The 25,544-nt window shown below is 36.6% G+C and overlaps 1 protein-coding gene across 8 annotated transcripts in view; it reads left to right on the top strand.

Annotated features, from left to right (window-relative positions):
* The window catches only part of PARG (poly(ADP-ribose) glycohydrolase), a 142,381-nt gene that overhangs the window by 13,504 nt on the left and 103,333 nt on the right, over positions 1-25,544 (top strand). For all 8 annotated transcript variants that reach the window (XM_074337273.2, XM_074337270.2, XM_074337271.2 and 5 more), the window contains 3 exons: positions 248-366; positions 492-575; positions 8,248-8,322. In XM_074337273.2, coding sequence (XP_074193374.1) covers positions 248-366; positions 492-575; positions 8,248-8,322 — 278 coding nt within the window. The remainder of the gene's footprint in view (positions 1-247; positions 367-491; positions 576-8,247; positions 8,323-25,544) is intronic.

The raw sequence follows: 25,544 nt of genomic DNA, 5'->3' as shown, positions 1-25,544 counted from the left end.
TGGCAGAAATTCAAGCAAGGGATAATGAGGACCAGGCTCCTAGATAGATTGGAGAGCGAATGCCCAGGACGTGGTGACTTGGAAACTGATTAAATGGAGATAAGGGGTGGGAACAGCTGAAGATTTCTTGCCTAGGAGCTGGTATTTTATAGCATTTGCTTTGGCTGATTTACTTGGATTCTTTCGTAGACAATACACCTAGTTTTTATGCACTTACAGTTTTCTTGTTAACCTCTATTTTAGGTAGATCTTTTGCGAGCAGGAGAAGTTCCTAAACCTTTTCCAACACATTTTAAAGATTTGTGGGACAACAAGCATGTTAAGATGCCTTGTTCAGAACAAAACTTGTACCCTGTGGAAGATGAGGTAAGAACAAATACCATGTTCTTTTAGTCTCTGATTTAGTACAGTACATTCTTACCTGACTCCTGATTCTATGATGCGGAAGACCTTCGAATAGCTTCCTCATTTATTTTTCCTTTTCCTCAAAGAATGGTGAGCGAACTGCAGGGAGCAGATGGGAGCTGATTCAGACCGCACTTCTCAACAAATTCACACGACCCCAAAACCTGAAGGTGTGTTTTTTGTTATTCTTGCCTCCTACAGGCCTTGTGTCTCCTCCCTCAAAGACATTTTTTGATCTCTAGTGGACTTGGGTAATGGCATTATTTATATGCAATGTGCTTGCTTCCTGAGGAACTCTTTTGAGAGACATTCTTGGTTTCCATCTATCACTAAGAAATGAGTAGAAGTATTGAGAATTGTAAATGACTTGCCAGGGGCCTCACAGAAAATTTTGGAGAACCGGAAATAAGACCTCTGTTTCTTTTTTTTAAAGATTTTATTGGGGGAATGGGAACAGGACTTTATTGCGGAACAGTGTGTACTTCCAGGACTTTTTTCCAAGTTAAGTTGTTGTCCTTTCAATCCTAGTTGTGGAGGGTGCCATTCAGCTTCAAGTTGTTGTCCTTTCAGTCTTAGTTGTGGAGGGCTCAGTTCAGCTTCAGGTCCAGTTGCTGTTGCTAGTTGCAGGGAGCGCAGCACACCATCCCTTGCGGGAGTTGAACCGGCAACCTTGTGGTTGAGAGGGCGTGCTCCAACCAACTGAGCCATCTGGGAGCTCAGCGGCAGCTCAGCTCAAGGTGCCGTGTTCAATTTTAGTTGCAGGGGGCACTGCCCACCATCCTTTGCAGGACTCGAGGAATCGAACTGGCAGCCTTGTGGTTAAGAGCCCACTGGCCCACGTGGGAATCGAACTGGCAGCCTTCAGAATTAGGAGCATGGAGCTCTAACCACCTGAGCCACTGGGCCAGCCCAAACCTCTGTTTCTTGATTCCACATCCAATTTCGTTTGGTCCAGGCTTCTCTTTTATTTTTGTTTTAGAATTGTCATGTTTCCGAAATGTCTTTAAAAGTAAATGAGGAAAGAATTATGACTTCAGCAATATTTGCCTCAAGGGAAGCTGAGTTTCCTAATGATTAAAGTATACATTAAGCATTCTGTTTTTTATTGCTTTTAATATAGCTTCTAGCAGTTTAATAATTTGTTCTTATATTTTGGCAGTAATTTATTTTTGGCTTTTTAAATATTTAAGACTGTAAGGGCAACCATGAGATTGCTTTTCTAGTAGCTAAAATATGGGTGATATGTTTATTTTTGGCACTACAGCTATTTAAACTTCTAAAGTTTTTCTAATCTTTTTTAATAATTGTTTTATTTTGCAATTAGAGGGACATACAATATTAAATTCGTTTCAGGTGTACAGCGTAGTGTTTAGACATATAATTTACAAGGCAATCACCCCAATAAATCCAGTACCCATCTGACACCATATATAGTTATTACAATATTACTGACTATATTCCTTATGCTATACTTTACATCCCCATGACTATTTTGTAGCTACCAACTTGTACTTCTTGATCCCTTCCCCTTTTTCAACCACTGCTCAGCCCCGCTCTGAGCTGGCAACCATCAAAATGTTCTGTGTATTTATGAGTTTGTTTCTGTTTTGCTTACTTGTTTATTTTGTTCTTTAGATTCCACACATAAGTGAAATCATATGACATTTGTCTTTATCTATCATATGTAAGGGTCTTATTTTCTTATCCATTCAGCCATCCTAGTATTTTAAGTGGAGCAGTTAATCCATTTACATTTAAGGTAATTATTGATAGATATGTAGTTTTTGCCATTTTATTATTCATATATTTGATCAGTTGTTTGTTTGTTTGTTTTTTGTCTTATAGAAGTTCATCTAACATTCCTTGTAATTCTGGTTTGGTGTTGGTGAACTCCTTTAGCTTTTTCTTCTCTGGAAAGCTCTTTATCTGTCCTTTGATTCTAAATAATAGCTTTGCTTGGTAGAGTAATCTTGGATGTGTAGGTCCTGGCTTTTCATCACTTTAAATATTTCATGCCAATCCCTTCTTACTGCAAAGTTTCTGTTGAGAAATCAGTTTACAGTCTTATGGGAGCTCCCATGTAGGTAACTAACTACTTTTCTCTTGCTGCTTTTAAGATTCTCTCTTTGTCTTTTTAATTATGATGTGTCTTGGTGTGGGCCACTTTGGGTTCTTCTTCATTAGTAGTCTCTGTGCTTCCTGGGCTTGTATGTCTGTTTCTGTCACCAGATTAGGGAAGTTTTTAATCATTATTTCTTCACATAGGTATTCAATTTCTTGCTGTCTCTATTCTCTTTCTGTGAATGTTGTTACATGCTTGATGTTTTCTTAGAGGCCCCTTAAACTCTCCTCATTTTGTTCATTTTGTTGGATTCTTTTTTTTTTTTGCTGTTCTGTTTGGGTGTTTTCTACTACCTTAACTTTTAAATCTCTGATTTGATCCACTGCTTCATCTAACGTGTTGATTCCCGCTAAAGTATTATTTATTTCATTTATTTTATTCTTCATTTCTGACTGGTTGTTTTTTATGTTTTCTATCGCCATTTTTCTGTTTCCTCTTTGTTGAAGTTCTCTCTGAGATCATTGAGCATGCTTATAGCCAGTGTTTTGAACTCTGCATCTAGTAGATCGCTTGTCTCCATTTTGTTTAGTTCTTATTTGTAGCTTTGTTGTTTTCTTTCGTTTGGGACATGTTTCTTGGCCCATTTTGGCTGCCTCCCTGTGTTTGTTTCTGTGTATTAGGTAGAGCTGCTATGTCTCCCAGTCTTAATAGAGTAGCCTTATATAGCAGGTGTCCTGTGTGACCCAGTGGCACAGTCTCCTTGGTCACCTGAGTCCTGTACTCCAGGTGTGTCCCTTGTGTGGGTTTTCTGTGCCTTCATGTTACAGTTGAGCCTTGGTTGCTGTTTACACACCTATGGAGGACTGGCTATGACTACAGTGGAGGAATTACTGTCCAGGGGCTGATCCTATGGAGCAGGATTCGCTTTAACAGGACTCTGTTGCATGTCCAGTGTGCCCTTTGGGTGTGTCTCCTGTGGAGGCAGCTAGGTGGTGTTCCAGCTTGGTCTGCAGCCAGCTGCCAGGCATGCCGTCCCCAGGGCCTCCTCTGAGGAGCCCCATCAAGGAGCAGGCCAAGTTCAGCCAAAGTCTGTGTTCTGCCTTGGGTCATCTGACATGAGCCACAAAGCAATCTGCAGATGGCAGCCACTGCTCTGTGCTTGGAGGTGCATGGGAGAGGTCAAGGTGTGAACCGAGGCCAACTTCTGGGCTTGGGACTGCTTAGCAAGAAGTATAGGGCTCTGTGAGGCCATAATATGCTTGTTTGGGTCTTGTGAATGTAGAGAGATTTTAGGAAAGTCTGCAGCACGACACAATACAGGCTGTTTATATGGCAAAGCCACTGGAAGCGGCTTGAGTGGGTTCCCAAGTGGGTTTTGGGCACGGTCTCAGGGAATCACCGTGGTGAGGTGAATAGTGTTACCTTGGTTGAGGGAGACTGAGATATGGCAGCTGCCTTCATCTGCATGCCAGGATGAGGGAGGGCTCAGTAAAGAAATAATGGCTTCTTCCACACTTTTGTCTGTGAGAAAGCTGCTCCTCCAGCCTTTGCTCTGAAGCCAGAAAACTCAGTTCCTCCCTGTAGGTACCTGGTGCCTGTCAAGCTGCTGTCCCAGTGCTGGAGCTCACGGCGAGTGAGTAAGTCTGTGTGCGGGCCCTTTAAGAGGAATGCCTGGAGCTCCAGCCGCCCTCCGTCTCCCTCAGCCACAATCTCTGCTGGTTTTCCCAGCCAGAGTTATGGGGACTGTCTTCCCCGCACTGGAACTTTGGACTGAGGAGCCTGGTGTGGGGCTGGGACTTCTTGCTCCTATGGGGGGCCTCCACAGCCGAAGTATTTCTCCCCGTTTTTAACTGCCACACACAGGTGTGTGACAGCTTGTTCCACGTTTCCACCCCTCCTACCAGTCTCGAGGTGGCTTCTTCCTTATATCCTTAGCTGTAGGACTTCTCTTCAGCTAGACTTCAGGCAATTCTCAATGATGGTTGTTCTGTAGTTTAGATGTAGTTTTGATGTGGCTGTGAGAGGAGGCAAGTGCAGGGTTTACCTACCTGCCCCACCATCTTGACAGGAAATCAACTTTTAACGTTTTTATAACTACAAATGGTAACAGGTAGTTCTACACTTCTGTGAAAATGGGTTTCATTTTCTTTGAGACACTTAATTTGTTGTGTACAGTTTCTCAGGTTTTATGCTCTTTCCATTTATAGTTACAGTTTATTCTTAAAGTTTCTATACCTTTTTATAGCTCCTGTTTTTTCTTAACATGAAAGATGTTGGTATATTGTACCATAACGTATTTTGACAGTTTTATTCCTTGGAGACAGTGTTTCTCAATCTTGTAATGTACTCCTTAAAATGAGAGAAATTCCCAGGGTCTGCCAGAATTTACTTATTCTTAGTATAAAATTAATTACATATGTACTAGCATAAAACTAAATATAAACTCTTTATACTTACTTTGTACAGTTATATCAATTTGGTTTTTCCATTTTAAACCTTATGAGTTGTGTTCATTATCACAGTGAAAACAGTTGATAGTCACTATTCCCTTTTTGCACAGAATTTTTTTAACCACTGATTCAAACCCCAAATTAGTATGCTGAAAAACTACAAAATACTGTATAAAGAAAATACAAAATTTTTCATTTTGTATTATATTTACTACTTTTCTTATTAATCACAAACTATTGGTGAATGTTGGTAGATGCAAAGATGGAATCTATATGCAGAACATCAGCTTGCAGATAAATATGAGTGACCACTTTGGTACCTATTCTTTACAATTTGATATTCCTGTACTGCGGTGTATCTTAGGATGGCTTAATCTTTCCTTCAGTTTAATCTATTGAAAGTGCCAGCCTTCATTCCTATGGTGTGTTGTCTTTTGGCCTTTTATTCTAAAACCACACTTAAAAAGTCACAAACACAAAAGTAGGCCACCCAAGAATACTATCCAGACTCTATTTGAGAAACACTGCCTACGGGCTGTTTTGGCCTTATAAACAAGATTATTTAAGCATTTTCCTATTTTTTTCTTTAAACTTAAATACAGAATAATCATAGTGTTCTCTAATAAATTACATTGTTCACTCACCTCTAGCAGTTCCTTGGTGCACCACGATTACTTTAGAAAGGGATAATTGCTTTAGTCTGAATTTCCCTTTTTTGTTTATTTTATGGTAGATTCTATAGAACAGAGTAATCCATTGAGATTTTCTTCTATCTGCTTATGATAGTTGTTTCCTTTGCTGTAAGAACACTATGAGAGGGAGGGGAAAACATTAAATCCCTAATATATAAATATATAAAATAATCTTTTTGCTCTTTTTCTGCATTTGGTGTTGATTTAAGAGGGATTAAAAATGTTAAAAGTTTAAAATAGGAGCAGTGTCCTCAAAGGTTGATTTACACAGTAATATTTTTGTAGATGATGTGTCTGGTAATTTGCAAAGAATGGACTTCTTTGTGTTTTAGTTAATGATGCTCTTATGAATTACGCACTTAAAAAAACCCTCACTCAGTAGTTGATAGCTAAGGACACAGACTAGCGTCCAGTTTTTCTAATGATAGGAGACCTACCTCATAGTAGACTACTTTGGAGACTTGAAAACTGAAGTAATAGTTAAGGAGTTAATGCTAATTAGAAAGCCCCATTACATAATTAGAGTCTAAATGCCATTTAAAATGTTTTTCCTTACCAACTTTGAGGAATAATTTACATATAAGAAAGTGCATCCTTTTAAGGTATGTAATTTGTTTACGCTTGACATTTGCATCTGCCAATGAAGGCCCCACTACATTCAAGACACAGACCATTCCTGTCACAGCAGAGAACCCTCTTGACCTTTATGGTTGACTCTTCTTTCTGCACTGGCCCCACACAACTGTTGATCTGCTTTTTAAACTATAGATTAGTTTATATTTTACGTGAATGGAATCATACAGTGTGTGTGCTAGTGTGTTTGGCTTCTTTCATTGAGAATGAAGGCTTTTGAGATTTATCCATTTGTTGAGTGTATCAGTGTCTTTTTTTCAGTATATGCATTGTTTATCCACTCACCTGTTGATAGACACTGCTATTTTAATATTTTGTGTGAGGTTCTGAAATCAGTTACAAGTGATTACGAAAAAAAAATCCTTAAAATCTTTTTTTTCCCTGATGGAAAATTTTATATTATGGCTATGAGAGAAAAATAAAAGCTTCGTTTGCCATGCTATTTTATGGTTGATACTTTTTTTTCCCTTTGAAAGAACTTGGATATCCCCTGATTCCGAGTAAATAATATACATTTTGTTGGCTCATTTTTTAACCATGATGCTTAGTAATTATTTATATGGCATGAAGTATTTTTCAGGAAACTCTTTGGCAGTGTTAATTTTGTAAAACTTCTTTAATGATAAGGAAATTTTGAAGATTTATAGTAATAATCTGTTTTTCAGATTTATATACACCTTCAGTAAAATTTTGGGTGTGTATTATGAATATTAACAATTGTTTATAAATTCTACATATTTATTACTTTATTAATATATGTAAATTATAAAATATAATCCATAGAAATTTAAAAGGATGTGATGAAGTATAATTGTAAATCTTAGTTTTTTCTGCATAGCTAATGGATTGTCTTATGTATATCCCACCCTGGTGTTAGAAAAACAAAATTCACCTGAGTAAATTTTAAAGATCTTACTGGCATTATTCAGTGATTCATGAATTTGGGTAGTATCCCATCTAGCAGATAGAAAGGAGCCCTCAGGAGCTGTACAAAATAAAGATTTTTGTAAGGAAGAAGGGAGCAGGAACCAGGATGTTATACTAGCAAAAGGTGGATTTGTTGTAACAAGTTCACTTCCTTTAGGGGATGGCAGGGGTCTGTTGTGTTGATTACCTCACTAGTACCGACCAGGTGATTCCTGATTGATGGGATTAAGATTCCATTTTTGGGAGAGCTGAAACTTCAATTAAGTCATATTTGGGTGATAAGGGGTTTAGCATAAGCGACTCCAGTTTGAACTTGTCTTGTTTTTAACACAGGTAACCACATATAAAGTACTGTTTATTCAGACAGTTAAATATTTGACCAGTAGATGGCGTACTATTTTGACTTCATTCTACATAAATCTGTATGTAGTTTATGTGAACTGTTGGGAGAGAATAACCATTAATATGTAGCTTATAAAAATAACTGATAATAAAGGAAAAGAGACCATTTTAAGACAGTGTCCTCAATCTTTTTTTCACTATTACGCTCTCCAGCAGGAATGCTTTTTAGACATTTTTTTCCCTAATTTACTCTTCCCATAAAAATTTAATACTACAAATATACTATATATGTATATATACATATATACATATATTGAATCATACTACATATATATGTATATATATACCTTTTGATGGCCAGAAATCATAATATTTAAATTTAAATAATTTAATAAAATAATAAAATAATTTAATAAAATTTTAAAAATTTAAATTTTTTTATCTCCAGTATCCAATTTTTGTCCAGTTGGAGTATATCATCTCCGTTTAGAATGCATACTTTAGAGTAATTATGGTGTTTTTTCACCTATTACTTGACCTTTCTAATCTCATTTTTCTTAAGTGAATAACAAATTAGCATGCATTCTGTTTGTTCATAGATACTGATGTTAATGGTAGGAGGAAGCTTGTCCAGCATTAAGAAATTTACTGGATGTAATTCATAAAGGAGGCAGGCTATTCATAGATAATTCATTTGACTGTATCATGAGGGTTCTTGTTTCTGCTTTTTCCATAGGATGCTATTCTGAAATACAATGTGGCGTATTCTAAGAAATGGGACTTCACAGCTTTGGTTGATTTCTGGGATAAGGTAAAAGTATGCTTATTTCCTTAGCTATGAAAATAATATGACAACTCTATAAGAAAGTTTAAGAAAAATACCCATAATTCTGTCACACTAACAGAATTATCTTTTATTTTGTGAAAAATATTTCCTGTTACTTTATATGCATTGTTTAGGAGCTAATTTTGACTTTTGCTTTACTCTCATAATACGCATTTGGTCTTTTATGGTTGTACCATTAGCAACATTATCAAAAGCTGTCATGATATTTCACAACTAGATTTTGAGAATTTAGTGATTCCCATATTCTCAAACATCTAGGTTGCATCTAGTTTTATTCAGTTCTCAATTACAGTGTAGTAATATCTTTACATATATATGTGTATATATAGGTATACACACACACACACACACACACACGCAAATATATGTAGTCACGCGCTGCTTAACAACTGGGATACATTCTGAGAAGTGCATCGTTATGCAGTGTCCTCACTGTGGGAACATCGCAGAGTGCACTTACACAGACCTAGATGGCACCGCCCACTGCATACCTGGCTGTGTGGTGTAGCCTATTGCTCTGAGGCTACAAGCCTGCACAGCATGTTACTGTACAAACTACACGAGATGAAATCAGCACAAGAGAAATTGATGTGATCAAGAGACATAAACACAAGATGTGTGAAGCTACTGCTGCTGTTATGACAGTATTTTACAGCAAACTTTTTTTATAAGTAAAAAGAGTACGTACACTCTAAAAAATGAGAAATAGTATAGTAAATACATAAACCAGTAATATAGTCACTTATTGTCAAGTATTATGTACTGTACCTAATTGTACGTACTGTACTTTCATACAACTGGCAGTACAGTATGTTTATTTACACCAGTGTCACCACAAACATATGAGTAACACATTGCACTATGATGTCATTAGGTGATGGATATTTTTTGGTTCTGTTATAATCTTATGGGACCACCGTCATGTATGTGGTCTGTCATTGACTGAAATATCGTTACACTGCACATGACTATATATGTTTTTCCAAATTTGATATTGTTTCTTTAGGTGATATCCAGAAATTAGATGATGAGGTCAAAGGCCACAAAATTTTATGGCCCTGGATTTATGCTATAAAATCATTTCCCACAGGAAACTAATAATTTAGTATGCCATCAGCAGTGGGTAAGCATACCACTTTCATAGTACTATTAGAGGAATGAATGGGCATCATCCATTTTGAAGAAATGGCATTATATCTTTTTTAGCATTTTCTTTTGAAATAATGATAGATTCACAAGAAATTGCGAAGAAATGTGCATGAGATCCCACGTGCACTTCATTCTGTCTTCCCAATGTCAATCGCTTCAAAAAGTGTAATATAATATCAAAACCAAGAAACCAAGAGCTTATTTAGGTTTTACCATTTATACCTGTACTTATTTGTAAGTGCACTTTTGTAACAGGAGCTTTATGTAATCACCATCACAGTCAAGACACAGAACTGTTCCATCACCACCGTGCTCACTGGTACTGCCCATTAGAGCCCCACCAACACCCTCGTGATTTCTGGCAACTACTAATCTGTTGTCCGTCTCTATAATTATGTTATTTCAACAAGGTTACAGTTTGTAACCTTTTCAAATTGCCTTTTCTCACTCATAATTCCCTTAAATCCACCAATAGTTTGTCCTTTTTCTTGCTGAGTAGTATTCCATGTTGTAGATGTATCATAATTTGTTTAACCGTACATGCGTTGCAGGATGTTTGGGTTGTTTCCAGTTTTGGGCTGTTACAGCAAATCTGCTGTGTACTGTCATGTGCAGGTTTTTGCATGCACCTAAGTTTTTATTTTTCTGGGATAAATGCCTAGAGTGTGATTGTTGAATTATTTGATAAGAGTATTTTTAGTAGTAGAAGAAACTTCCAGTATACTTTTGCTAGGTAAGTAAGTCCCCTCCAAAGAATTATGCTTTTACAATCTATTCAAACATTTTTATAACTTTTCTTCACATTACTTTTAGTCATCTATATTATGTATGTTTCATTTACTAATAATAGAAACTGTAACTGATTTTTGAAATAGAAACATTTTGATTTGAAATTTTTTTCAGTATTATGTAATTTTGATTTACCTAATAGAGAATAATTATTGAACTTTGAACGTGTCCTATATTTTTTATATTGGGGCCTTGCCTTCTCCGGCCTTTTTTTTTCCCGATAAATAACTGAGGTAAATAAGAGAATTGTTATTATTGCTATCATAAGTGAGTAGTTGAGATTTAGAAATAGACTTTCTTGGCCAGAGTGATGGAGTTGGTCCCTGGGAGGGCCGTGTAAGCCGGTCATCGTTCTTCCTGCTGTTGTTTGCAGTCGCAGTATGGTGTCCCTCCATCCCTCTGCACACACCCTCCCGTCCTACTTGCTGCCTCATTTGCTCTGTAATGAGAGACTGATATGCCCACTTCCTCCACTTTTCTCTACTGAAATTCTGTCTCCCAGATTCACATTTTCCTGTCCCCTCCAAAATGAGATGTCACCTTTCTTTGAATTTCCATGGCACGTTTTAAAATTTATCTTGTGGCACTTCCTCTCTTTGCCTTTCTTTATTCTTGATGAAATGTTGATGTTCTATAGTACGTTAAAAGTTTCGTGGGCAGAGATTGTCTTTCTTAGCTTTTTGTTTCCTATAGCACCAGTACAATGCCTTACGTATAACGAGTGCTTCGAAAGTAGTTATGGCCTGAATTTCACAGGAGATCAGGTAGTTATATTGGTTTTCAGGGTTACTAAGGTCAGAAGAATATTACCTAGAAGTAACGGTTCAAGTTAAAAAAAAAAAACTTGTTATGTTTCTGATTCCTGTCCCCGCTCCCTGCCCATGCACACAACACACCTCCTAAATACAACAGACTCTTCCTTTTCTGAGCATTTTCAGCTAGTGATATTCCAACATGCTCATCAGTTTATTTCCTGTGACATTACTGTACTTATGATTTGTCTGTCCTCTAGGGCTGCTAGTGACAATCCAAAAGAAAGTGGTTGGTTAATTACATTGTCAGGAATCAGACATTAAGATTATTGTGAATTCTTATAGTTACCTTCTGTTAATTCACAAGAGCCTGAAAATGTGAAAATGCCGTTGACAGTGGTATAAATAATACCACCACCACCCCCTTTTTTCCAGAAATGATTTTGATTATCTCACAAAGTATTTGTGAGGCAACATGAATCACAGCAGTGACTCTTAGATTTATGGTATACCTGAGTCCTGTGGAGGGCATGTTAAAACACCCCCCTCTGAGTTTCTGATTCATAGGTCTGGATTAGGATCTGAGACTGCATTTCTGATTGTTCCTAGGTGATGCTTCTGCTGCTGGTTCAGGGACCACACTTTGAGCACCACTGGTGGAGACCAGGCATAGAATTAGAAATGAGAACCGTGGGTTCTTAGTTCTCAACTCTGTGGCCTTGGACAAGCCACGTGACCTCATTTAGTTTCCTCATTTGTTAAAATGACAAAACCACTTCATCCACCTTAATGGCATGTATTAAGGATCCAGCTAATATATCTGAAATCACTTTTAAAACTCTGGAATGACAATCAAATATGTTGTGACTTTCTTACTTCTGAAAACAGTGTTTTGCCACTTAAAAAAAGTTACTGTTTTTTGTTTTTTTTTTTTTTTACCATTAACGTACTTGAATTGCAGAAAATTTGGAAATTACAAAGAGTAAGACAATAAAAATTGCCCGTTATTTTGCTAACAAGAAACAAATCACTTTTTAACATTTAAAAAAAAATGTGATTCTACCCACCTATGCACATTGAATGTAGATTTTTTAAAATGTTGCTATTTTACAATGACCATCTTGGTGCTTGAATCTTTTGTATCATTGATTATTTCCTCAGAATCCATTTCTAGGAATGTAATTATTGGATCAAAAGGTATGTTGGTTTTGAGGCCTTTGATACATACTGTCAGTTTACCTTCTTGGAAGGTTGTGCTAATTTTCATTCTCACCAACAGTATCTGAGAGTCCTGCATCACCATACCCTTCTCAGTGTGTTTACTTCAAAGTGTGCTAATACATAAAGAGCCCTGCACACTATTTTCTGCAGAGAAAGGCCCTAATGTGTTTGTTAAATTTGTTGCCTAAGAAAGTGTCGCTATAATATTCAAGCCTCTTGGAAAAGCAAATTTTAGTTAGAATAAAGTAATTTTCTAGCAACTACATAGAATCACTGTGGGATAAGAGAGTCCTGTCATTTAAATGTCGTTACTTCTCAGACTCCATAGGTAATTTTACTAATAAAACGTGGGGTTCATAATGTAAATTATAAATTTGAAATTACTTGATTTGAAAGTTTGAGATTTTTCTTCTGGGTATGTCCTCTATATACAACATTTTTTTCATAGACCTAAAGAGGTATGTTCAGTTACTTTGAGGAAAGGAGAAAAAAAGGAAATGGCATTTTTTTGAGTACTTATGTATACCAAAAGAAATATATTATTGAATACAATCCTCAAATACTTTTGTGATGTGTAGGTAGCACATTCAATTGAGAGAGGAAAATAAATTTAGAGACCTCAAGTAACTTGTTTCACATTAAGTGGATGAATCTAGATTCGAGCTCAGTGTAGTTCCAGCACAAAATAGGTGACCAGTAACTATTTACTGGATAAACGAAGGACTATTAGAGTCCTAAGCCTGTGTTCGTTTTAATTGTAATGATGTTTATCCTTTAAAGAACACTGAACACCCTTATACACAGTAAGTCATTCTATGTGAAAGATACAGAATTGACTGACAGGCTTACCCTCAGAAGGCAGGGGCATAATTATGCAGAGTGGAGGAAATGTTCTGGTAGCATCTGGTGCGTCATGGAAGAGCAAGGGTTTTACTTTGGATCACAGGGCCAATGTTATAGAGGACATAGTATTTGGATGGTGGAGTATAAAATGTGTACAGGAGAAATATTAATAGTTAAAGGAAATATATTACACAGATAGCCTGTAAAGTGCACTAGCTTCTTTCACTTAACATAATGTTTTAAGGTTCGTCCATATTGTAGCATATAGCAATACTTCATACCTTTTTATTGCTGAGTAATATTCCATTGTGTGAATATACCACATGTTGTTTATCCATTCATCAGTTAATGGACATTTGGATTGTTTTCACTTTCTTTCCAGCTAGTAACAGTGCTGCTGCTATGAACTTTCATGAGCAGGTTTTAGTGTGCGCCTGTTTTCAGTTCTATAACTAGCATTCCTAGGAATTACTGGATTATGTAATAACTTTTGTGTAATATTTTAAGGAACTGCCAAACTGTTTTCCATAGTGGCTGCATCACTTTACAATCCTACCAACAATGCAAAGGGGTTCCACTTTCTCCACATCCTTATTTGTTAATCTGTGTCCTTTGGATTTTCATCATTCTAGTGGTTGTGAAGTGGTATCTCATTGTGGTTGTGACTTGCCTTCCTCTAATGACTAATGATGTTGAGCATCTTTTCGTGCGCTCATTGGCCATTTGCATACCTTCTTTACAGAAATGTCTACTCAGATACTTTGTCCTTTTAAAAAACTGGGTTGTCTTTTTATTATTGAGTTCTAAGTGTTCTTTATATGTCTTGGATGCAAGTTCCTTATCAGATATATGATTTCCAGGTATTTTCTCCCATTCTGTGGGTTGTCTTTTCACTTTCTTGATGGTGTCCTTTGAAGCACAAAAGTTTATTTTTGATGAAGTCTAATTTACCTATTTTTGTTTCTTCCTGTTTTTGGTGTCATATCTAAGAACCTAACACAAAGTCTCAAAGATTTACTTCTATGTTTTCTTCTAAGAAATTTACGGTTTTACACTTAGTTCTTACACTTAGGTTCTTACACTTAGGTTCATGACCCATTTTGAGTTAATTTTTATATATGGTGTAAATTAGGGGTCCACTTTTATTGTTTATCATGTGAATAGCCATTTTGTGTTAATTTTCACATATGGTGTGAGGTAGATGTCAGATTTCATTATTTTACATGTGGATCTCTGGTTGTCCCACCACCATTTGTTGAAAAGACTATGCTATTGCTACTGAGTTGTCTTGGTACTCTTTCAAAAACCAATTGACTGTAAACATGAGGGTTTATTCTGGCATCTCAATTCTGTGCCACTGATCTATGTGTCTATCTTTATGCCACTAACACACAGTCTTGACTTCTGTAACTTAGCAGTAAGTTTTAAATTGGGAAGTGTGAGTCCTCTAATTTTGTTCTTTTTCTAGTTTGTTTAGGCAATTTTGTATCTCTTGAATTTCCATGTGAATTTTAGGGTCCGCTTGTTAATTTCTGCAAAAAGTTAGCTGTGAAGGACAATTTTGTAATCATATTAATAGAATCCAAACTGATTCTGCATCTTGTGATAGGACGAATGATTTCAGGGCACCTTTTTGAGCTTTGTACCCATATGATACTTAAAGGCAGGCCTAAAGTAAGTAATAGAAGCATTATGCCTGTATCAGAATATCCTAGACTCTAGTTATCTTTCACTCTTACCAGAGATGTAATTTTTGATACAATGAAAAGTTGACCAAACTGATATAATCTTTGTCATTTAATTTATAAAATATGGAGGGTCTATTTGCATTTTGTAATTTTTCTGGGCTTATATCAGACAGTGTTGTTAATTTTGATAAGAAATAATATTAAATTTGATACCTTGTGATGGTAGTAACACATGCCATTGGTTAGAATACTTCTGTCACCTTGCTATAAGGTAAAGTAGTCATTTTTCCCCCTTTGTAATCAGACTACTCACACAGTATCTTGTTTCACCTTTGTCTAGTGACCTTGCCCAGAAGTAAGGGTACTATATTGCACTTTTGGTGTGTTTAATGTAGATCATAAAAGAGGTGCTGATGATAGTTTCACATTTCTATAGAGAGTGGATTTTTGACCTTCTGATTTTTATTTATTTTGTAAACATAGAGGATTGGAAGAGTCTCCACAATTGTACTGTATTCATTTCTTACTATTTCCTTGAAGTCTTTACCCATATATATAATATTTTATAGTTTTATCTAGATATAAAAGCATATTTAAAATATTGTATGATATATTATAAAATCTGTGTTACATAAACCACAAGATGGCCACGGGGTTTTGAAAATTAATTTGGGGAACGTACAGAGGGATAGTGGATTGGGGGAGGGGGGTTCACACAGTGTGAGGGATATAAATGATAAACGTCTAAGTTTTGCTTTGTCTTGTGCACCTGAAACTAATAAAAAAAAAAAGATGAAATAAAAATACTAAATATAAAACAAATAGTAAAAAAATAAATTTTCCAAGTTTAAAAAAAAAAAATCTGTGTTACATAGCTTTACCATACTTAGTCTTAATGGTTGCATAACATTCTATCAAATTGATACATTTTCTCAGCCATTCCAGTGTTAGAGATTTAAGGAGACCTATTTGTAAAGATTATCTAGACTCAAGGATGTTCTTTCCTGTGACTGTTTTTTATTCTATTATTGTCAGTGTACTTAATACAAGGCCTTGGATATTTAATACACTTTTGTGTTTTTCTGTTCATTCAATCTCCAAAGGTATTATGTAGAACTTCACTATAGCATGGCCCACAAAAATAATATTCCCCAAGCCTGTCAGTGGTTAGTGAGCAGGAGTAAGTGTTAGTGGGCTTATGTGGGTGGGGTTGGAGGAGGAAAAGGAGATCTTTAGTGCAAGGGAAACAATTGTTTGGCTAAATTTTAAATTATAAATGAATTTTATTTGTTTTGCATTATCTGTGTCCACATTTTAGAATCAGAATACTTTTTTAAAGGAGGTTCTTAAATGTTGCTTATTAACAGTATTTGGAAATTCTTTACTTAAATGTCACTTTGAACTCTGAGTGGCTTGCTTTGCTAAGGTAAAAAAATGAGGTTCAAATTTAACATCAATTTTAATGTTATTTGGGGGCTGTTAATACATATCTCTTTAAAACCTTGCTTTGGCTAATTTTGTGAGTAACAAATTTTGTAGTCCGAACTACCTGAAATAGGAGGTGTTAACATCAATAGTCATTTAGTATGGTTCTATGTTACAGCTGTTACCTCTACACTAGTAGTATCTAGATCAAGAAGTAAGAGACCCAGAATCCTGTTAATCCTGCCATATGAGCATCCTTATTTGGGATGGAAGTGAGGAGTATGGCCTAAGCTTTTGTTATTTTGTCAGAGCCCACCTAGCAAAGATCATGGAGATCAATTTATTATTTTGTAGTTTATAGTTAAATGTTTAGGTGCTACTGAGTCGAAATGGCCATCATTTAGTATTTTTTGCATCTTGAGTGCTGATATTGGTCTTCCTCACTGCCAGCTGTGAGAAGGGTTGGGACCAAATAATCTGTGTTTTATGGCTCTCCTGTGTGGTGTTCCACAAAATTAACTTCAAACACTTCTATACTTTGTATTCTAAATGGATCAATACACTTACTGCTGGCATTTTCACAGGAAATGTCCTATATGTTAGAAAAGGTTCTCTATTAATGCATCTTATGGGTATTTAAAATATTTCCATCTTATAACACCTGTGGCACTATTTCTTTTCTCAGTGAAGTAACTTGTGAAATTTACACAGCATATTAAAGCCACAGTGATTGAAGATGGGTGTGTGTGGGCAGGACAGGTATGTTTCAGAGAGGTTATTTCTGTTTCTGTGATCCTGTCTCCTATTTCTAGACTTGGATGGCATTTAAAAATGGATGTTTGCTTTATAATTATTCATTAGACCATGCATCTATATTTTATGTACTTTCTGAATATATAATTTCACAATGAATATAAATGTTATTCAATAATAGAGAGCTTTAAATTCTGAAATTGATTTGTATAGCAAACATTGTCAGCAAATGCGTTAGTTGTTCAAAGGAAACCTAAGGTTTTTAGTGACTGTTATATCTTCCTTTCCATCTTTACTTTTCTGTCTGGAATAGAAAAGATAGGAATGAGTAGGCCTCTTACTTCCTCACATCTGTTGATTTATCCATAAAGGCTGCCATAACTAACAAAATGTGTGTTTTTTGTTTTTTTTTTGTCTTTTAATTACATCTGTGGCTGTTAAACGTGAAGAATGAGAGCTAGGAGTACAGGAATGAGAGAGCATTTAAAAATAAAAACTGAAAAAATTAGAGTTTAAAGTAGAAATGTTCTGTTGCAGTTATTTGGCTATTAATATATTACTCTTTGGAAGCAACACTTCTTTTTTTATAGTAAATACAGCAGGAAGTCTATACCTCAGGTAATACATACCCAGTAAATTATTTGTTGCAACTTAGAAATGATGCATCTTTTGCTTTTGCTATAGTTATTAAAAATTTAGTATGTGTTGTTCTGTGATTTAACAACGAAAGGCTGTGTAAAGCCTCTTTCCCTGCAAATGAGGGTGTGTAAATCTATCAACTTGCAGTCTTGCTTATGTACTACTAAATTTTAAAAGGCAAATGAGGGTCGTATTGAGTTTTGGAAGATGCAGATTAACTGGAGCAAATTCATATGCCTAAGTCATCTTTTCCTTCGGAGTTCTTTATGTGTAGTTTTAAATTTTAAAACCAGGTATATTAGAATTTATTGTCCCTAAAATTGGGGTGTATACTGTTATATTCATGCCTGACTAACATCTTTTTGAACTTATGTGACCATGAGAAACTTTAAAAATTATAATTATTGACAGAACATCAGTAGAAACTCAGAAAAAACACACATAAGCTTGTGTTAAAATAGATTACCCAAAAAGTCATCTCACATATATAAAATAGTGGCTAGAAGAAATTGTTAAATTTTGATTCATGTCTTTATTATGTGATAAAAAGTTAAAATAAGATGTTGAAATTATTAGACAAAAATCAGCATAAATCATCTGTCATTAAATAGCATAAAATACAATAGTTGTGTGCTTACTCATCACTTGATTGACCCTCAGTGCATTCCTATGTAAGCGGTGTCTGCGGACTTCCTGGCCTCCAGTGTGGGGCATACTATTAAGGGCAGCTTATCCAGTAAGAGCCATATCAAATATACGTAGTGCTTTTGTATATTAAAAACTTTAGAACAAAAGTATTAGAGGATCATTTCTTTTTTGTCTCTTCATTCCACCCACTCCCACTCCTACTCCCTTTACCCCCACCTCCTCCAGAATCTCTGTAAACATTTCATGAAACATTAGGGTTTTTTGGAAGAGTTTGGGAAAAGCTGATGTAAGACAACAGGTTGTTGTAACCACTGTTTGAAATCAGAAAAAATTTCTTTAATAACCAGTAAAGATTGTGGTCTTCCACAACAGTCTTTTGTATTTTTGGTAATGTAGAAGTAAGTTTCTGAATGTATATAAACACATTACTCCTTAGCTTCCAATTCCAAATTGAATTCTTCATAACTAATCTATTTTCTGGATCTTTCTTCAAAGCTTAAAAGATTTAAAGTGTCCTTGTTATATTTGTCATAAAGAGCCTGTAGCAAATTCCTAATCAAATGAAAGCAGCCTAGCAGCCTTGAATGTTTCATAAGACTACAGCTAATGTCTTTATCTCTCTAGCTTTGGAACCTCTGATTTGGAGGTCAGTGGAAATTTAACCTTTTTGGACTTCTTCCCTTGGTGACTCACAGTCTCTAGAATCAATAAGCTCTGCATTGCTTTACAGCTTGACTTAATTTAATTCATGAGAACTGTAGGAGCCAAAAGAGAGCTAATCAGAGTCACTAAAATATTAAATTTTAGATTCATATGAAATAAGTGGATTTTCCCTCCCTGCCCCCACCACCCTAGTTTGGTTAATGTATGCTTTTGGATTGGCACATACGTTGAGGGTCTCATATTCATGAATTATTTTAAATAGTGCATATTGCATAGGACTAATTGCTCCAATTGAAACTAGGTACCTTGCTTTATAAAGTTGCTAAGTTATTATGGATGATTAATCTTAGTTGAGCCCTCCATGCACTAGATCACTGATGAAATTAGAGTTGTTTTTCATTTGTGAAATGCTGCCTGAGTTGTAATTATGTGTGTGGAGGACAAGGAGGATGGAAATTATATAGATACCTAAAAGTGGAAATCCATTCAGTAGAATTCCTCCTGTATTCTAATAATGAAATTAAGCTACTACATTAATGTCCTTTAACTCCAACCATATTTGTTTGATTCAAATAGCCATGGAATCCATTAGTTTTAAATGTTGCTATGGCATTGATTTCATTATCCAGAAATCTCCTAGAGGAGTGATAATAATTCCATGTTTTAATCTCTCCCATGATTTATATCCTTATCAACTAGCTCTGAGGTACGGTGAGTTTTTTTTTCCACACAATCCAACATGATGTCTTGATTTATAATATCTGCTAAATTAATTTACATTTACTCTTCTTATGCTCCTACTCATTAAAAATAAATCTGTATTCCTTTGGGGTAAGCTCCTAACACTTTTAGCTACATGTAGGACCTCATATTTAACAGTAAAAGGATATTTGTGGTATATATTGTCTGAAGATAAAAATAATAAGAGGAAATAAAAACAGAATGTAAATCTGATTTTCAAATTTGTATACTGTTTCAGTGTGTTTCCTACATAAACCATGTAGTAAACTCGGTCATAAAGACTAAATAGGTCCATTGTCTTCTTGCTGCAGAGAGTACTCCGTTAGTGCCAAGGTAGCTGCATCTAATGGGAACTGAGCCCGAAGTCTCCATATTCTTCTGTTGGTACTAGCCGTGAAAAAGGACTTCTATGGTAATGACAGGTAATGGTTACCTGCATGAGGCAGTCAGATTCTAAGCTATCTGATCAATTAGTCTGTATAGTGTTAAAGAAATTTTTTGTAAGCTGAGTGGCACAGTACCTTGTTGCCTCAGATGCTCTTTGATTGCATGAAAAGCACTATAAAAAGACATTTTCTGCAACAAGAACCATTTCTAGCATAGTGAAATATGGAATATTTTCAAAAGAACTCCCGAGTGATACTATTGGGCTAATTTGCCTCAGCTCTGGGAAGACCTGCTCGCAGATAAATAAGGTCCATTCAGGTTGCTGTAACAGACTATGACAGACTGGGTGGCTAACAAACAACACAAGTTTATTTCTCACAGTTTTGGAGGCTGGCAAAGTCCAGGATCAACGTTGGTAGATTCAGTGTCTGGTGAGGACCTGCTTCCTGATTCATAGATGACTGTTTTCTGCTGTGTCCTCACACAACAGAAGGGGTGAGAGAGCTCTCTGGAGTCTCTTTTAGAAGGACACTAATGCCATCATGAGGGCCCCATCCTCATGATCTAATCACTCCAAAGGACCCACCTCCTAACACCACATTTTTGGGGAACACAAGTGTACAGTCTTTAGCACAAGGGCATGGGGAGTGGAATGTTGAACGTGCTTGCTGTCTTAGCTCACTGGATTGAGCAGCTGTGTACACAGCCTCTCTCCCCAGCGTTGAGTTCTGTCTCCCTTTATAAACCTCTCCTTTCTGGCCTACTGCTTAACTTGCAGACCATCTCAGCTTCAATTCATTTGCAAACTCTTATCCATTAGGGGCTTAGCCCTATCTCCTCCCACACTTCTACCCTTTAAGTAATCTCAGTGTTTGCTGGAACATCCTGTTTGATTGTCTGGTGGAGACTGTGGTGGTGCTTATTATTGGGAGGTTTACTGTTACTACTAAGTACAGTGGAAGCAGTATGTTTCATCATTTAATTCTCACAACAACCCCATTAGGTAGACAGTAAACATTTCCATTTTACAAATGAAGCACTGAATACCAAGGCTGAGAGTTTAAGTAACTTACTCAGGTGATGGCCAGGATTTCAACCCAGGTGCCTCTCACTGCAGAGTCTTAGCTCTTACCTACTATATCCTGTTGTGGTAGTTCTCATCTGTGAGCGGTTCTGCTTCCCAGGGGACATTTGGCAATACCTGGAGACATTTTTGGTTCTCACAACTGCGAGGGAAGTACTGCTGGCTTCTGGTGAGTAGAGGCCATGGATGCCACTGAACACTACAGGAAGAGGATAACACTCCCCGTGACAGAATTATCCAGCCCCAAAGGTCAGTAGTATCAAGATGAAGAAACCCTTCTCTATTGCAGTGGCTCTCAAGGTTGGGTCCCTGAACCATCAGTGACAGCATCCCCTGGGAACTTGTTAGAAATGTGCATTCTCCTGCCCCGTGCTAGACCTACTGAATCAGAAACTCTGGGGGTGAGGCCCAGCCTTCTGTGTTTTCACAAGCTCCCAGGTAATTCCGATGCACTTGAAAATTTGAGAACCACTGCTCTCATCTTTCTCAAACCTCTCCTTGGATAGTATGTGTCCCACAAATTTTTACCTTAGCTGATGGAGCTTTTCCTATTGGCACTTTTTCCTTCTCCAGTGGAACTTGTCAGAATGAAGAGTTGTTTTTCTCCTCAACTTCCACTGCTGGTACCTATCGAGTGTTGAACTGTTTAACCCTGTTGTAGACCTGGGAAAATCTAGGGTGACGTGTGTAGATCTGGGTTGAGGGGGGCCTCAGCTTTTGTTTGTGTGCTATGGTGCGTGTCATCAGAACCAGCCTTTGGCGTAGCACCCAGAGGAACTGGGTCAGTCAGACATGATGTCCAAACATTAGGTCAGCTGGAAATGCTCAGAGGAAGGGGCTGAATCGTCACAGAAACCAACTGAATAAAGCTAGGGAGACCCAAAGATTTGACTTATATGTAGGAAAAAACTCAGAAAAATCGTCTAGAAAAGTGGTGTTCGCAGCCGATGGCCTTCGATCTGGCATCATTTAAAAGCACTGACATAGAGAGGGCACCTGCCACCATCCAACAGCCGTTGTTCCTTTGAATCCTTTACCATCTGCTTGTGTCCCCTCTTCTCATTCTTATCTGCCCATCTTGAAACCTGATATCCTCTCAGTTCTGTTACCTGACATCAACTTAGGCAACTTTGGTTGGTATTCATGTTGATGACCTGTGTGCTAATGTGACTCCAGTATATATATGAGACCCTCTGATATATTAACTTATATGATCACATATAATCACAAGTTGGACCTGGGTATCCTCTGGGCCAATTCCTTGTCTAAGATCATAATTCTTTCCTACCATAGCCTCCTAGTTTTCTACTCTCTTATTCCTTCTCCACTCTGTTGTTAAGGCTACTGCTGCTGTCCCATTTGGGCCACTGTTTCCCAGGTTGTGCTGCTCAAATACTTTGTAAATAAAGAGTTGAATGGTCAGGTTATCATGCTGTATAATATTTCCTTCTACTGGGAATATTTCAAAGAATAGTTCTGAGGAGCCTTATAGTAAAGAAACATGCTTGCTTTTGGTAAACTAGACATTTTCCCCAAACTTACTTATCAACAGAACCCCTTTCTGTGTAATAGCCTGTGCTTTCCCTTGTAGCCAGTATTCCATGGAACACACCTGGCAAAACAGTTAATACCTGTTGGTCCTCTCCTGCCTTTCTGTCTCTTCCTGCCCAGCCTGGTACCTGTCATCTACCTTTTCTTTTCTTTTTTTCTTTTTTTTTTTGGGTAGATACCCAGGAGAGAGATTGCTGGGTCATATGGTAATTCTATTCGTAATTTTTTGAGGAACCTCCACACTGCCTTCCATAACGGCTGCACCAGTCTGCATTCCCACCAACAGTGTATGAGGGTTCCCTTTTCTCCACAGCCTCTCCAACACTTGTTACTATTTGTCTTGTTGATGATAGCCATTCTGACTGGGGTGAGGTGATATCTCATTGTGGTTTTTATTTGCATTTCTCTGATGATTAGTGATGTTGAGCATTTTTTCATATGTCTATTTGCCATTTGTATGTCCTCTTTGGAGAAATGTCTCTTCAGGTCGTCTGCCCATTTTTCAATTGGGTTGTTTGTTTTTTTGTTGTTGAGTTTCATGAGTTCCTTGTATATTTTGGATATTAGTCCCTTATCGGAGGCACTGTTTGCAAACATCTCTGATTCCAGTGGTTGCCTCTTTATTTTGTCGATGGTTTCTTTTGCTGTGCAGAAGCTTTTAAGTTTCATATAGTCCCATTCGTTTATTTTAGCTCTTACTTCCATTGCCTTTGGAGTCAAATTCATAAAATGCTCTTTGAATTCAAGGTCCATAGTTTAGTACCCATGTTTTCTTCTATGCAGTTTATTGTGTCAGGTCTTATGCTTAAGTCTTTGATCCATTTTGAATTAATTTTGGTACATGGTGACAGATAGCAGTCCAGTTTCATTTGCACGTGGCTATCCAATTCTCCCAGCACCATTGATTGAACAGGCTGTCTTTTCTCCATTGTATGTTTTTTCTTCTTTGTCAAAAATTATCTGTCCATATTTATGTGGTTTTATTTCTGGGTTCTCAATTCTATTCCATTGGTCTATGTGTCTGTTTTTCTGTCAATACCACGCTGTTTTCATTATTGTAGCCCTGTAGTACAAGCTAAAGTCAGGGAGTGTGATACCTCCAGTATTGTTCTTTTTTAAGATTGCTTTGGCTATTCGGAGTCTTTTGTGATTCCAAACAAATCTGATGATTTTTTGTTCTATTTCTTTAAAAAATGCCATTGGGATTTTGATGGGGATTGCATTAAATCTGTATATTGCTTTGGGTATATGGCCATTTTAGCTATGTTGATTCTTCCAATCCATGAGCACGAAATGTCTTTCCATTTCTCTGTGTCTTCTTCAATTTCTTTTAAAAATGTCTTACACTTTTCAGCATATAGGTCGTTCACATCCTTGGTTAAGTTTATTCCAAGGTATTTTATTCTTTTTGCTGCAATTGCAAAAGGAATTGTTTTTTGTATTTCTCTTTCTGAGATTTCATTGTTAGTATATAGGAATGCAATGGGCTTTTGTACGTTGATTTTGTAGCCAGCAACTTTACTGTATTCGTTGATTGTTTCTAATAGCTTTTTGGTGGAGTCTTTAGGGTTTTCTATATATAGCATCATGTCATCTGCAAACAGTTACAGTTCAACTTCTTCATTCCCAATTTGGATGCCTTTTATTTCTTTCTCTTGCCTGATTGCTCTGGCAAGGACTTCCAACACTATGTTGAAAAGCAGAGGTGATAGGGGACAGCCCTGTCGTGTTCCAGAACTTGGAGCAAAGGGCTTCAGTTTTTCACCATTAATTATGAGATTAGCTGAGGGTTTGTATATATGGCCTTCATTATGTTAATGTATTTTCCTCTATACCTATTTCATTAAGTGTTTTAATCATAAATGGATTTTGTATCTTGTCAAATGCTTTCTCTGCATCAATTGATATAATCATATGATTTTTGTCCTTTATTTTGTTTATGTGATGTATCACATTGATGGATTTGCGTATGTTGAACCATTCTTGTGCCCCGGGGATGAACCCCACTTGGTCGTGATGAATAATCTTTTTAATGCATTGTTGTATTCGATTTGCTAGAATTTTGTTTAGGATTTTTGCATCTGTATTCATCAGAGATATTGGTCTGTAGCTTTCTTTTTTTGTGTTGTCCTTACCAGGTTTTAGTATCAGGGTAATGTTGGCCTCATTAAATGAGTTAGGGAGTACTGTCTCTTCTTCAATTTTTTGGAAGAGTTTGAGCAGGATTGGTATTAGATCCTCTTTGAAGGTTTGGTAGAATTCACTAGTGAAGCCATCTGGTCCCGGACCTTTGCTTTTGGGAAGGTTTTGGATGACTGATTCAATTTCGTTACTGGTGATCGGTCTGTTTAGATTTTCCAGTTCATCATGGTTCAGCCTAGGAAGGCTGTATGTTTCTAAGAACTTGTCCATTTCTTCTAGGTTATTGAATTTGGTGGCATATAGTCCTTCATAGTATTCTTGGATGATCTTTTGTATTTCTGTGGTGTCTGTGGTAATTTCCCCTTTTTCATTTCTGATTTTGTTAATTAGTGTCTTCTCTCTTTTTATCTTAGTGAGCCTAGCCAAGGGTTTGTCAATTTTGTTCATCTTTTCAAAGAACCAACTCTTTGTCACAGTAATTTTTTCTATTGTCTTTTTGTTCTCTATTTCATTTAGTTCTGCTCTGATTTTTGTTATTTTCTTTCTTCTGCTGACCTTGGGTTTCACTTGTTCTTCTTTTTCTAGTTCTTTAAGGTGTAACATGAGGTTATTTATTTGGGATTTTTGTTGTTTCTTGAGATAGGCCTGTAATGATATAAATTTCCCTTTTAAAACTGCTTTCACTGCGTCCCAAAAATTTTGGTAGGATGT

This window comes from Rhinolophus sinicus, chromosome 15, assembly GCF_057876585.1.
Source record: "Rhinolophus sinicus isolate RSI-liver-muscle chromosome 15, RSI-T2T, whole genome shotgun sequence".
NCBI lineage: Eukaryota > Metazoa > Chordata > Mammalia > Chiroptera > Rhinolophidae > Rhinolophus > Rhinolophus sinicus.
This window is presented reverse-complemented; position numbering and strand designations above follow the sequence as displayed.